At 42.6% G+C, this 15522-nt stretch overlaps 1 protein-coding gene across 1 annotated transcript in view; it reads right to left on the reverse strand.

Moving 5' to 3' along the window:
- Positions 1-15522, reverse strand: part of GNS (glucosamine (N-acetyl)-6-sulfatase) — a gene marked incomplete at its 5' end in the record, with an annotated part of 49560 nt that overhangs the window by 543 nt on the left and 33495 nt on the right. Inside the window, 3 exons of the mRNA XM_079715540.1 lie at positions 8839-8999; positions 10401-10511; positions 11738-11845. Of these exons, the coding sequence (XP_079571666.1) occupies positions 8839-8999; positions 10401-10511; positions 11738-11845 (380 nt within the window). The remainder of the gene's footprint in view (positions 1-8838; positions 9000-10400; positions 10512-11737; positions 11846-15522) is intronic.

The following is a 15522-nucleotide window of genomic DNA, read 5'->3' on the forward strand; positions in this document are numbered from 1 at the left end:
TCCCTCAACTATAAAGCAGCCTGGGGACTAGCAGCCTAGTCCTTGCTGAAAGCCCTTCCAGCATTTTCAATTTAGACACACAGACTGTGGTGGGTAAGAACGCAGGTCTGCACCTGACAGGAGCTTGAATCTGGCTCATTATGAGCTTAGGTAAGTCATCGACCCCTCTGGCCACCAATGAAACAGGAAGGCAACTCATGTAAAATATGTGGCACATAAAATCACTTATTTACCACCTGTGGGGAAGTAAGAATGAATGCCAATGGTAACGAGTTGAGACCTGGCAGACATGAAGAACACAGACTGGGGGTTTCTCTGGTGGTCCAGTGGTTAAGACTCCGAGCTTCCACTGCAGGGGACACGGGTTCCATCCCTGGTTGAGGAACAAAGATCCCGGAACAAAGATCCCGCATGCCTCAGGGCATGGCCCCCCCCAAAAAAAAAAAAAAAAAACCACAGGCTGGCTGGACTTTGTGTGATCTGGAAATAACATTGTATTTTACTTTGATCTGCTACCTTATGGTAACAGACACTAACTCTTAATATTATTTTATAGCAGGGGTTGGCCAAGTTTTTCTGCAAAGGGCCAGATAATAAATATTTTAGAGTTTGTGGGCCACAGAGTCTCTGTCCCAACTACTCAACTTTGTTGCTGAAGTGCAAAAGCAGCCCCAGGCAATACATAAATATCTGTGTGCACTGTATTCCAAATGGTGGTGTCTGGAGTGGGCCTGTGATATCTAGTCTGCTGGCACCCACTCTAGAAGATTCTATCGGCCTAACTGTTTGGTAGGTAAGAATAAGCTATGGCTAAGGAATTTAAAAGAAAACGAGGTGGAGTTTAAATATAGCTCAGGCTAACACCAGCAAGGCCAGCATCTAGAATCTTAGTTATAAGCCTCCAGAATGTGTGCAAGACAGTTAGTTATGGTTAAAAAAACAAAGCAATTTCATGGAAGAAGTCTTGAGAGAGTAAGGTGTTGTTGAGACCATCTGGACTGTGTATGTGACTTAGCCCCATTAAAGCCTCTATATAAACCTCAAGATTCTGCCAGGTGGGTGCGGAGATCTACTCATCTTGCAGCTGCCCAAGACAAGCCTCTCATACAAGGAAACTGAGGCTTGTTCAATTAAGATAATGCACCAAATATCAACGGCTGTTTTGAGGATGGAGATAAGATGGTGGAGAAGAGGGATGTGAGCTCACCTCTTCTCATGAAAACACCAAATTCACAACTAACTGCTGAACAGCTATCGACAAAAAAACACTGGCACTTACCAAAAAGATATCCTACATCCAAAAACAAAGAAGAAGCCACAATGAGATAATAGGAGGGGTGCAATCGTGATAAAATCAAATCCCATACCTGCTGGGTGGGTGACCCACAAACTGGAAAATAATTATATCTCAGAGTTCTCCCACAGAAGTGAAAGTTACGAGCCTTGCATCAGGCTCCCCAGCCTGGGGATATGGCATCAGGAGGAGGAGCCCCCAGGGCATTTGGCTTTGAAGGCCAGCGGGGTTAGACTGGGGCAAAGAGAAACTCCACTCTTGGAGGGTGAACACAAGGTCTCGTGCACACCAGGACCCAGGGGAAAAAGCAGTGACCTCACAGGAGCCTGGGCTTAACCCACCTGCTGGTATTGGAGGGTCTCCTTTGGAGGTGGGGTGGGGAAGCTGTGGCTCACTACGGGGACAAAGACACTGGTGGCGGTAATTCTGGGGAGTACTCATTGGTTTGAGCCCTTCAGGAGGCCACCATTTTCTCACCAAGACCTGGCCTCACCCAACAGCCTATATAGGCTCCAGTGCTGGGATGCCTCAGGCCAAACAACCAACTGGGTGGGAATACAACCCCTCCCCATCAGCAGACAGGCTGCCTAAAGTATTCCTGAGCCCACAGCTGCTGGCTAAACACTCCCCTTGACATGGCCCTGCCCACCAGAGGGACAAGACCCAGCTCCACCCACTGGGCAGGCACCAGTCCCCACCCCGCCCCTCCCAAACAGGAAACCTGCACAAGCCTCTTAGACTGGCCTCATCCACCAGGGGGCAGCAGCAGAAGCAAAACAAACTACAACCCTGCAGCCTACAGAATGGAAACCGCAACCACAAAAAGTTAGACAAAATGAGACAGCAGAGGAATATGTCCTATACGAGGGAACAAGATAAAACCCCAGAAGAACTAAGTGAAATGGAGATAGGTGATCTACCCAAAAAACAATTCAGAGTAATGATAGTAAAGATGACCCAAGATCTCAGAAAAAGAATGGAGGCACAGATGGAGAAGACAGAAGAAATGTTTAATAAAGAGCTAGAAGATCTAAAGAACAGAGATGAACAATACAAAAACTGAAATGAATAATACACTAGAAAGAATCAGTGACAGAATAAATGAGGCAGAACAACAGATAAGTGAGCTGGAAGACAAAATGGTGTAAATCACTGCCACAGAACAGAATAAAGAAAAAAGAATGGAAAGAAATGAGGACAGTCTAAGAGACCTCTGGGACAACATTAAATGCACCGCATTATAGGGGTCCCAGAAGGAGAAGAGGGAAAGGGCCTGAGAAAATATCTGAAGAGATACTAGCTGAAAACTTCCCTAAAATGGGAAAGGAAACAATCACCCAAGTCCAGGGAGTGCAGAGAGTCCCAGGCAGGATAAACCCAAGGAGGAACACACTGAGACACATATTTATCAAATTGACAAAACTTAAAGCCAATGAAAAAATATTAGAAGCAGCAAGAGAAAAGCAACACATAACCTTATGGGGATTCCACTGTATGTTATGTGTTGCTGATTTCTCAGCAGAAACTCTGCAGGCCAGAAGGGAGTGGCACAGTATATTAAAGTGATGAAAGGGAAGAACCTACAACCAAGATTACTCTACCCAGCAAGGCTCTCATTCAGAGTTGACAGAGAAATCAAAAGCTTTACAGACAAGCAAAAGCTAAGAGAATTCAGCATCACCACATCAGCTTTGCAACCAATGTTATAGGAACTTCTCTAGGCAGGGGAAAAAAAAAGGCCACAACTAGAAAATTAAGAATGAGAAAGCTCACTGGTAAAGGCAAACAGACAGTAAAGGTAGGAAATCGTCAAACAGACAGTAAAGGTAGGAAATCATCCACACACAAATATGATATCAAAACCAGCAACTGTGAGAAGAAAAGAGTACAAATCCAGGATACTGGAAATGCATTTGAAATTAAAAGACCAGCAAATTAAAATAATCTTGTATATATATACAGACTGTTATATCAAAACCTCATGGTAAATGCAAACTGAAAATCTACAGCAGATACACACACACAAAAAAGAAAAAAGAATCCAAACACAACAATAAAAAGTCAGGCATCAAATCAGAAGAGAACAAAAGAAGAAGGGGAGGAAAAAGACCTACAAAAGTAAATCCAAAACAATTAACAAAATGGCAATGAGAACATACATATTGATAATTACCTGAAATGAAAACGAATTAAATGCTCCAACCAAAAGACACAGACTGGCTGAATGGCTACGAAAACAAGACCCATATATATGCTGTCTACAAAAGACCCACTTCAGATCTATGGACACATAGACAAAGTGAGGGGATGGGAAAAGGTATTCCATACAAATGGGAATCAGAAGAAAGCTGGAGTGGCAATACTCATATCAGACAAAACAGACTTTAAAATAACACCCCACTTTCATCAATGGACAGATCATCCAGACAGAAAATCAATAAGGAAACACAGGCCTTAAATGACACATTAGACCAGATGCACTTAATTGATATTTGTAGAGCATTCCATCCAAAAGCAGCATAATATACATTCTTTTCAAGTGCACATGGAACATTCTCCAGCACTTATCACATGCTGGGCCACAAAGAGAGCTTCAATAAATTTAAGAAAACTGAAATCATATCAAGCATCTTTCCCATCCACAACACTATGAGATTAGAAATCAACTGCAAGAAAAAAATTGTAAAAACCACAAACACGTGGAGGCTAAACAAAATGCTACTAAACATCCAATGGATCAGTGAAGAAATCAAAGAGGAAATCAAAAAATACCTAGAGACAAATGAAAACAAAAACACAACAATCCAAAACCTATGGCATGCAGCAGAAGCAGTTCTAAGAGGGAGTTCATAGCAAGCTTACCTAAGGAAACAAGAAAAATCTCAAACATCCTAACCTTACACTTAAAGCAACTAGAGAAAGAAAAATAAACAAAACCCAAAGTTAGTAGAGGAAGGAAATCACAAAGATCAGAGCAGAAAAAATGAAACAGAGATGAAGAAAACAATAGAAAAGATCAATGAAACTAAAATCTGGTTCTTTGAAATGATAAAACTGATAAACCTTTAGCCAGACTCATAAAGAAAGAAAGGGAGAGGACTCAAATCAATAGAATTAGAAATGGAAAAGGAGAAGTTACAACTGACACCACAGAAATACAAAGGATCACAAGCAACTCTATGCCAATAAAATGAACAACCTGCAAGAAATGGACAAATTCTTAGAAAGGTACAATCTCCCAAGACTGAACCAGGAAGAAACAGAAAACATGAACAGACCAATCACAAGTACTGAAATTGAAACTGTGATTAAAAAATTCTCAATGAACAAAAGTCCAAGACCAGATGACTTCACAGGCAAATTCTATCAGATATTTAGAGAAGAGTTAACAGCTATCCTTTTGAAACTATTCCATTGAAACTATTCTCCAAAACTGCAGAGGAAGGAACACTCCCAAACTTACTCTATGAGGCCACCATTACCTTGATACCAAAATCAGACAAAGATACCACAAAAAATGAAAATTACAGGCCAATATCACTGATGAACATAGATGCAAAATCCTCAACAAAATACTAGCAAACCAAATCCAAAAACACATTAAAAGGATCATACACCATGATCAAGTAGGATTTATCTCAGGGATGCAAGGATTTTTCAATATCTGCAAATCAATCAGTGTGATACACCACATTAACAAATGAAGAATAAAAATATTTTCATCTCAATAGATACAGAGAAGCTTGTGACAAAATTCCATACCCATTTATGATAAAAACTCTCCAGAAAGTGGGCCTAGAGGGAACCTACCTCAACATAATAAAGGCCAATACCTACACTGTTAGGCCTACACCTAACATCATACTCAATGGTGAAAAGCTGAAAGCATTTCCTCTAAGATCAGGAACAAGACAAGGATGTCCACTTTCTCCATTTTTATTCAACATAGTTTTGGAAGTCCTAGCCACAGCAATCAGAGAAGAAATACAAAAGGAATCCAAATGGGAAAAGAAGAAATAAAATTGTCACTGTTTGCAGATGACATGAAACTATACATAGAAAATCCTAGAGATGCTACCAGTAAATGAGCTCATCAATGAATTTGGTAAAGTTGCAAGATACAAAATTAATATGCAGAAATCTGTTGCGTTTCTATACACTAACAATGAAAGATCACAAAGAGAAATTAAAGAAACAATCCCATTTACCGTCACATCAAAAAGAATAAAATACCTAGGAACAAACCTACCTAAGGAGTCAAAAGACCTGTACTCTGAAAACTATAAGATGCTGATGAAAGAAATCAAAGATGACATAAACAGATGGAAAGATATACCATGTTCTTGGATTAGAAGAGTCCATACTGTCAAATTACTGTACTACCCAAAGCGATGTACAGATTCAATGCAATCCCTATCAAATTACCAATGGCATTTTTCACAGAACCAGAACAAAAAAATTTTAAATTTGTATGGAGACACAAAAGACCCTGAATAGCCAAAGCCATCCTGAGAAAGAAAAACAGAGCTGGAGGAATCAGGCTCCCTGACTTCAGACTATACTACAAAGCTGTCATCAAAACAATATGGTACTGGCACAAAAACAGAAATACAGATCAATGGAACAGGATAGAAAGCCCAGAGATAAACCCACACACATATGGTCACCTTATCTTTGATAAAGGAGGCAAGAATATATAATGGAGAAAAGATAGTCTCTTCAATAAGTGGTGCTGGGAAAACTGGACAGCTACATGTAGAAAAATGAAATTAGAACACTCCCTAACACCATAAACAAAAATAAACTCCAAATGGATTAAAGACCTAAATGTAAGGCCAGACACTATCAAACTCTTAGAGGAAAACATAGGCAGAACACTCTTTGACATAAATCACAGCAGCATCTTTTTTGATCCATCTCCTAGAGTCATGGAAATAAAAACAAATGTGAACCAAGGAAACCATAAACAAAATGAAAAGATAACTCACAGAATGATAGAAAATATTTGTAAACAATGTGACTGACAAGGGATTAATATCCAAAATTTACAAATAGCTCAAGCAGCTCAATATTAAAAAAACAACCCAATCCAAAAATGGGCAAATCTAAACAGACATTTCTCCAAAGAAGACATAAAGATGGCCAATAAACACATAAAAACATGCTCAACATCATTATTAGAGAAATGCAAATCAAAACTGCAATGAGGTATCACCTCACACCAGTCAGAATGGCCATTATCAAAAAGTCTACAAACAATAAATGTTGGAGAGCCTGTGGAGAAAAGGGAACCCTCTTAAACTGTTGGTGAGAATGTAAATTGGTACAACCACTATGGAGAACAGTATGGAAGTTCCTTAAAAAACTAAAAATAGAGCTACCATATGATCCTGCAATCCTACTCCTGGGCATATATCTGAGAAAACCATAATTTGAAAAGATACATGCACCCCAATGTTCACTGCAGCACTATTTACAATAGCCAAAACATGGAAGCAACCTAAGTGTGCATCAACAGATGAATGGATAAAGATGTGGTACATATATACAATGGAATATTACTCAGCCATGAAAAAGAATGAAATGATACCATCTGTAGCAACATGGATGGACCTGGAGATTATCATACTAAGTGAAGTAAGTCAGACAGAGAAAGACAAATATCATTATATCGCTTATATGTGGAATCTAAAAAAAAGATACAAATGAACTTATTTACAAAACAGAAATAGACTCACAGACTTAGAAAACAAACTTATGGTTATCAAAAGGGAAAAGTGGGGGGAGGGATAAATTGGGAGTTTGGGATTGACATATACACACTACTATATTTAAAATACATAACCAACAAGGACCTACTTACACAGGGAACTCTACTCAATATTCTGTACTAACCTAAATGGGAAAAGAATTTGAAAAAGACATATATGTATATATAGCTGAGTCACTTTGCTGCACACCTGAAACTAACAAAACACTGTAAATCAACTATACTCCAATATAAAATAAAAATTAAAAACAAAAAAAACAAACCTTGCCTGGAAGTCAAGAGATCTTGCTAAACCAGTTCCAAACAGTTGACCTTTTGGCAAATCACAACTCCAAGCACTATTTCCTCATGTGAAATCTACCTGTTTGGGCTCTAAGGGCTATAGGGGAATTCTATGGTTGAGTCCTTCTAACACTTAACGGGGCTGCTGTATCTGACCTTCTGTGGCCCAACATTACAGTCCAAGATGTCCAAGTCTCATGACCCTCTATGCAAGATTTAGTTAGATGCTGGCTTTAAATTCCTAGAGTCAGTCAGCGACTGCTATAGACATCTAACTTTATTTAGTTTGGTAAAACATTCTGAGCAAAGTAGCTGTTAGAAACTGGAAAATCAGCATGTGTCAATTAGAAGTCTAGTGCTTCTATCTTAGAGAATGAACTTCCTATTTCAAGGAACTGTCACCAAATGAGGATCCATTTCACTAACTTGGAGGAAAGATTAAAGCTGAGTGGTCAGAATGCTTGATCAGTAACTAATTACACAGTAACAAGATTATCCATATAAAAGTTAATTAGCTTAAATGATATAAAATTATGATATTGTCTTTTTACATTGTTACCTTTAGTTTGCTGGCATCCATGTCTCTGGCTCTATATACACTATTTAAAAGCAAAAGTACTACATTTTTTAATAAATAGTCTACAATCCCCTTTCTCTACTCATTCACATACATTCCTCACTGATTTGGATTGAAGATACCACTTCACATGAAGGTAGCTAAATAATTTACTAGTTTCCATCAGCTTAGGACATCATTCTTCCCTCTCGCCTACAATCAGAGTATAAGAACTGAAATAATCCTTTCCCAATGAAAGTCTGATTTTGAATTTTATAATCTTCAAGCAAAAAATGACAGGCTTCTTGCCACACACAGCTCAAATGCATGGTGTGTTGACAGCCATGTTACTGATGAAAAGTTACTGTTTAAGAGGAATGAGAGTAGGAGGAACAGAGCTGACTTACTAGGTGAGCATTAAATATCTTTCCAACCTTCATATATCACAGCGGGCTTACTTATTTCGACACTTGAGAGTTCATACTTTCTATTTCATTGTGTGTATTTAATATATTAAATTTACTGGCAAGTATTCAAGTTTCTGTAATTGGGGCTTCTGAGAAATGAAATGAAAGCATATGCTCGCAGAAGCACTAGGGAACAGGGTAGCCCTGGGTCAGCTTACACTAAAGCAACCCCAGATGTCACCAGTGCAATCAAGTGGTACCATGACAAGAATCACAGGGAGGAAGAAGAGCCCCACGTGGTACGGGCAGGGCTGCGCCTCCAGCTATAGCACCCACTGGCTGTGGAGAGCAGCTCATTTTCCCAGCACAACTGGCTGCTGCGCTGGGACACAATATTCCCCTTGTAATGCAGAACAGAGAGAAAGAGCTCAGCTCAGAGCAAGGAGGACCCATCAGGCTCCCTGTGCCTTCAAGAATGGCAGGACTGCTGGAGACCACGGAACAGTTTCTGAGGACGATGCAAACTTACCCGGGGTCAAAGACCCCTGGAGTGCGGCAGGTTGGTCCAGAACAGGACTGTAACATCATTAGCCGATAGTTCATCTTTCCTAAAAGCTCTGGGTCTATACTTTTAGCAATGTTATTGATTTGGTGTGGGTCTGCAGTCAGGTTATAGACTTCTACAAACACCTACAGGAAATGAAAATATGGAGGCAAGAAAAAAGCAAGGGTTACATTTGAAGAAATACTCACGTGAGTTACTTCTAAATGGGAATGGAGGAGGCAGATTAAAGACCAAGGCCCAGGAGAATATCATCCGGTCTCAAGATTCTCAAAAAGCCCAAGGGTATAGAGGAGACAATGGAGCATCTGTTCTGGGGGTTGAATTGCTTTGGGTCTATGGCCCACATGCTGGAAAGGGGCCTCCAGGATCCCTGTGCCTTCAGGCAGTCAGGTGGGGAGAGAGGAAGAAGCTTATTGCCTTCTGTAATTAAAGCAGAGAACCGAAGGCAGGACCCTCAAACGGCAAGGGCTCAGAAACTATACTTAGTAATGAGGTTACTGAGTGAGAGCTGACATTTGAAGTTTATTTGCTTTACAATTGTGAAGATTCAAATGAGAACAGATACGAAAGTACTCTAACCTGTGTTACAAAAATGTTAAGTTTTCCTATTTTAAAAAGCAGTTTTGAATAACACCAATTGAGGAAAGATACAATATTATTTCTAAAATTAGACACGTCTAATATCACTATTTCCCCCTAATCTGTACTTTGTTCTCCAAACTGGAGTTAGTGATAGGCTAAGAAGATGTACTGTAGATAAATTTTGCCTATAAAGGCTTCAAGTAGCTGCCCTCGGACTATCACTTTTAAAGCAGAAGGAACCGAGTTCGAGGGAAGCTCTCTTGCTTGTTGTCCGAAGTGCTCAGAAGCTACAAATAAATAGTGAGCAAGTCAATTTCTGAGAAACACGATGAGCACCGGCTCCATATGGCAAGATGTGGGCTGCCAGATGGGGTAGGTGCACTCTCGTTGATAAACAGTAAGAAACCACACGGACGGCAGTCAGTGTGATCCTTCAGATAATCCACGCTGATCCGGGCTGGCTAAAAGCCACCTTCCTCCAAGGATGCTGCCTTTAACCTGCTAATCTATTTGATCAGCACTGGACTACACTGTGGTGGTGACAGAAGGGTCTGAACCAAGCTGGTTGCCCAGAAACTTTCTACGAGAGGCCCCGACTCCTTTCATCTCCATAGAAGTTGAGGCATCTTACCTTCACCCCAAACTATCAGGGAAGCAGACAGACCAGGCATGTAGCATCCTGAAAAAGTGAACTGCGTGCATTTAAAGTGTACGTGTGGGTGATGGTGGGAGTGGAGAAAACCCCACCCAGCAAGGTGAGTTAGAGAAGTCAAGTATGGCCTTGTGCAATCCTATTTCCTGAACTGATGGAAACCCAAGGGCAAGTACAGATAAGAAACCCATCCTCCCCAGGAAGCATCCTTGGAATTGTTCTGCCACGAAGTCCAGCCAACAAAGCCCCGGCAGTAGACACAAGGGGTGGGGGAGGCAGCAGGCCCTCTTACCTCCTGGTCATCAAACTCGCAATACTGTAGATTCCACATTTCTGACATGGTCCTCACACAGGCATACGTGTTGTTATATGCATCTTCACACACACAGTCCGGGAAACATTGCTGTAGGGACATTTAAAAAGTTAGCTGAACAGCATTCTTCTATAGTAACGAATGCAACTTGCTTTACCACAGCGGCCAGGTTGGCTCAAGCCAGACATACAACTGGACAGAAGTGAGGAAACCTTTCAAAGAGAAGTAACTCAAAAATAGATATGAGGCTTTGATCCTTACTGAGGGCTGACTGGATTAAGGGACATGGGGTGTGGCTGTTTTGTTTGTAGACTGTTGCCATCCCTGCCTGCTGTTCTCCTGACAAGAATTAGCTGTAATGAACACCTGTAAAACATATGGGTTGGTAAGGAGAAGAAATCAATACACGGATGAGTCACTACGAAGGTATATTAGGATCTTTCATCCTAAAGGGTTGGAGAAAAAGGCTAAAATGAGCTTTGTGGAAAGATCTGTAAGTAAGTTGTTTATGAGTGCTCTTATCACCAAATAGGACTTAGCTCTTTTTTTTTTTTTTCTTTTTTTTTTGCGGTACGCGGGCCTCTCACTGTTGTGGCCTCTCCCGTTGCGGAGCACAGGCCCTGGACGCGCAGGCTCAGCGGCCATGGCTCACGGGCCCAGCCGCTCCGCGGCATGTGGGATCTTCCCAGACTGGGGCATGAACCCGTGTCCCCTGCATCGGCAGGTGGACTCTCAACCACTGCGCCACCAGGGAAGCCCTAGGACTTAGCTCTTATTCCATCCTATCTTCCATACTATCTTTTGGTTGGTTCTTTACTATATTGTAACACTCTGGTGTTCGGCTTCCATTTGGAGTTTACTCTCCTATTTCCCATTCTCTAAAGAGGGGCGATGTCACTGTTACCACCTGAACGACCAGCCTGGCTGCCACCAAATCAAGACACTCGCCATGGCATGGTTACAGGTGGAAACCCCGTCTCTCTGTTGGATGCCACTGATAACATCCCTAATGAAAAATGGTACCGCGATTGGGAAGGGAGGAAAAAGAGGAGGGGGTACTGACAAGCTAAGAAGATAAGCAGACATGTGAAGTTGTTCCGAAAACTGGAAGAATTCGAAGTGCACCTTCTGACAACAGGTGGGAAGCATCATTTTTCAGGATTATTTTTACCTCTATCTCCTGATCTCCCAGAGTCGAGTGACAAAGTGACAGGAGGAGGACTCAGATGAAGAGTTTCAGCACTTGGCACATCTAAACCAATGCCATACTGTGCTGTCAGTGAGAAAGCTACTAAGCCAACTCGGGCTACACTCACGGACACTCCAGGACTCAGGGAAGGACACGCTGGGTCAGTGACGTTACGGCCTTCTCCTTGATACTCCACCAGGACATCCGATCGCCAAGTCAGATTACTGGCTCCTTTCTAGAAGGAAGAGCAAAAGTGGTTTCTGTGAGGCATGGAGACTGTGATAAAGATGGCATTCATTAATAATGTTATTCATTCTACTGCTAAAGGGGACTTGGGAGTCAAAACAGATTGGACTGTTCGTTCAGTAACTGAAGGGAATGAGTAAAACAGAGACATTTGAAGGCTACCGGATATCATGTTTGGTATTTATGGAGTCCTCACAAGTGATGTGAATTGCTTTGAGCATTTTTTTTTTTTTTTTTTGCGGTACGCGGGCCTCTCACTGTTGCGGCCTCTCCCGTTGTGGAGCACAGGCTCCGGGTGCGCAGGCTCAGCGGCCATGGCTCACGGGCCCAGCCGCTCCACGGCATGTGGGATCTTCCCGGACCGGGGCACGAACCCGTATCCCCTGCATCGGCAGGCGGACTCTCAACCACTGCGCCACCAGGGAAGCCCTGCTTTGAGCTTTTTTAAAAAAATTTATTTATTTATTTATGGCTGTGTTGGGTCTTCGTTTCTCTGTGAGGGCTTTCTCTAGTTGTGGCAAGCGGGAGCCACTCTTCATCGCGGTGCACGGGCCTCTCACTATCGCTGCCTCTCTTGTTGCAGAGCACAGGCTCCAGACGTGCAGGCTCAGTAATTGTGGCTCATGGGCCCAGCCGCTCCACGGCATGTGGGATCCTCCCAGACCAGGGCTCGAACCCATGTCCCCTGCATTGGCAGGCAGATTCTCAACCACTGAGCCACCAGGGAAGCCCCTGCTTTGAGCATTTAATAGTTATCTCCCAAGACTACTTCTGTGAAGCAGGTCAGGAGCTAAGTAAGAATCAAAGTCACAGGGCAAGGTGCTGAAAGCTCAGATCAGACTAAACACTACTGTCTGCAAACCCTGTAAGAACCCTTCTAAGCTCATACTGAGAAATTCTACAGGGCTGGTGTGCTAAGGACTGTATCAGGGTTGAAGTACTTCTTGATGGTCAGAATGAAGATACCATACGTATATAAACTCATTTACTTTTTGCTGCACATCAGTGGAGCAGAAGGAAAGCAGCAGCAGCATTTGCAATGGGAAAGTTTAAGACACGTACACAAATGGTGAGAGGAGGAAGGGTCTAGGAGTAAGAGGGAGTTTGGGATCAAAAGAACAACGTGAGCACAGGATGGAAGCAGAACACCTGGTGGTACGGGTTCCTGATATCCAGCTTTCAGACAAGGAAGCAGTGCCAAGGCAGGTGGAGAGGCAGGCTGGTACCAAACAGAAAAAGGTGCTGATAGCAGGCTGCCTGCTTGTTCTACAAAGAACGGCAGGTGATGGGGAGCTACGGGAAGGAGGGGTGGGGAAGGGGGTTTGAGCCGGGAAGTAACACAGCTAAGGCTGTGCTTTAGAAAAGTCAGCCCAGCAGCCACACAATCTGGAGATGGAGTGAAGACAGGGATGGGGAGGCCAGGTTAGAAGGGGCTCTTAAAATGGTCTACAGCCTTAGTAGTCAAAGTCTGGTTTGTGGTCTATCAGCAACACCTGGGGCTTGTTAGAAATGCACAATCTTAGGCCCTACTTTAGCCTTAACGAGCCAGAGTCTGCATTTTAATAAAATTCTCTGGTGACTCATATGCACTGTGAAATTCGAAACAATGGTGCTCAATGTGCCCCCAGCAGGATCAGCATCTGCTGGGAATGTGTTACAAACACAAATTCTTAATTGCCCATGGGGGTGGGGAGTAATCTGCATTTGAACCAGCCCCACAGGCACTGCTGATGAATGCTAGTTTGAGAACCACTGCTCTAAGGACCCGATTGGACCTATTTAGCCTGGTGACCACAGTGGGGAATGGGTGATGGCCTGCACAAGGCCGTGGAATGCCACAGCTGCCTGGAAAGGGAGAGTCAGAGAAGAACATGTTTCCTAATCACTATTCTATGATGAAACCCGAACAATCCTGTGCCGATGAAGGTCTCAGAAACCGTAAGTCACAGGAGACTTCAGAAGCTGCCACTCCCCTGTAAGGAACCATTCTGCCAACCCCGAGCCACAGAAGCTGGGGGTCAAGGGAAAAGCTTATCTGTCAGGTTTGAGTGGACCTCAAAACCCCACACTTAAATGTCAAAGTATGTAGGGGTAAAAAGAGTGCCTGGGAGGTCCAGAGCAGAGGCCTCTAACTTGGCTGCAAATTAAAACCACTGGGGGAGACTTGAAAATCCCAAAGGCCAGGTCACATCTCGGGCCAATTAATCAGGCTCACTGGGGCTGGGACCCAGGTGTTAGTATTTTAGTTTCCCAGGTGACACTGATGTGCCACCAAGTTTAAGACTGATGGTCAGGAGGGGTCATGGTCTGTGGCTTTATAGTCTCTGTTGCAACTATTCAATTCCGCTGTTGTAGCAGGAAAGTAGGACAATCAATACATACATGGAGGAGCATGGCTGTGTTCTGATACACCTTCATTTACAAAAACTGGGGGTGGGCTCGACTTGGCCCACAGGGGTTTGCCAATCCCCTGGTCTATAGCAGCCCTATCCAGCAGAACTTTCTGACTGAAATGTTCTATAACTGTTGCCCAATACAATGGCTTCTGAGCAACGGATATGTGGCTAGTGCCGCTAAGCAACTGAATTTTTCATTTTATTCTAGTTAATTTAAATAGTCTCACGTGGCTAGTAGCTGCCGTATTAGGGCAGAGCTAGAGGTATAACAGCCACAAACTGCTCTGCAGCCTTAATACATCAGAGGTTTCACTGGACCAACCTCCAAAACAAAACAACAAGGCAAAGAGCCATGTCCTAAGTGGCATTTCCAAAACTTTGCAGAGAAGTTAACTATGAAATAACATAATGATTTTAGCCCTGTAGTGAAGGCTTCTTTTCCTAATTAGAAATAAATAAGGTATACAGTATAAGATTTGTATGGGAAGAGTTAAGAAATGTAAATTTCCCTCTATCTGATCTATAGATTCATTGTAATTCCAGCCGAAGCCCAAAATGATTTTCTAGGCCATCTGAAAAGCTGTTTTTAACGTTTATAGGGAAGAGAGGTAACCGCCTCTTAGGATACCCCTAAGAACAATGAGAAAGGTGTGCCCACGCAAAGATTTAATTATACAGCTTTCTAACAAGATAAAAAGATACTGGTTCAGGGAGAGACAGATCTGTGGAACAGAAAAGACAGCTCAGTATTTACAGAGAAGAAAATGAAATTGGATCCCTGACTCTTACCACGCAAGAAAACCAATTCCAGATACATCAAGGACTTGAACGTAGAGGCGGAACTACAAACCTTTCAGAAGAAAATTTGGGAGCATTGTGTTCTGACCTCAAGGTTCAGAAGCATTTTTATAAACAAGACACAAAGAACACTAACCATAAACTGAGATGATTTACACATTCAACTCCTGTGTTCTCATACCTTAATGTAGGGAAAAGACAACAAACAGCAAGAATATAATGGGCAAAAAGAGGCATTTCACAAGGGAAGAAACACAAAAGGCATAATGAAAGATGATTCACTGATCAAAAACCCAATTTAAAAAAATGGGTAGGGCTTCCCTGGTGGCGCAGTGGTTGAGAGTCTGCCTGCCAATGCAGGGGACACGGGTTCGAGCCATGGTCTGGGAAGATCCCACATGCCGCGGAGCAACTAGCCCCGTGAGCCACAATTACTGAGCCTGCGCATCTGGAGCCTGTGCTCCACAACAAG

The sequence above is a fragment of the Hyperoodon ampullatus genome, assembly GCF_949752795.1.
Source record: "Hyperoodon ampullatus genome assembly, chromosome: 11".
In the NCBI taxonomy this organism is placed as follows: Eukaryota; Metazoa; Chordata; class Mammalia; order Artiodactyla; family Ziphiidae; genus Hyperoodon; species Hyperoodon ampullatus.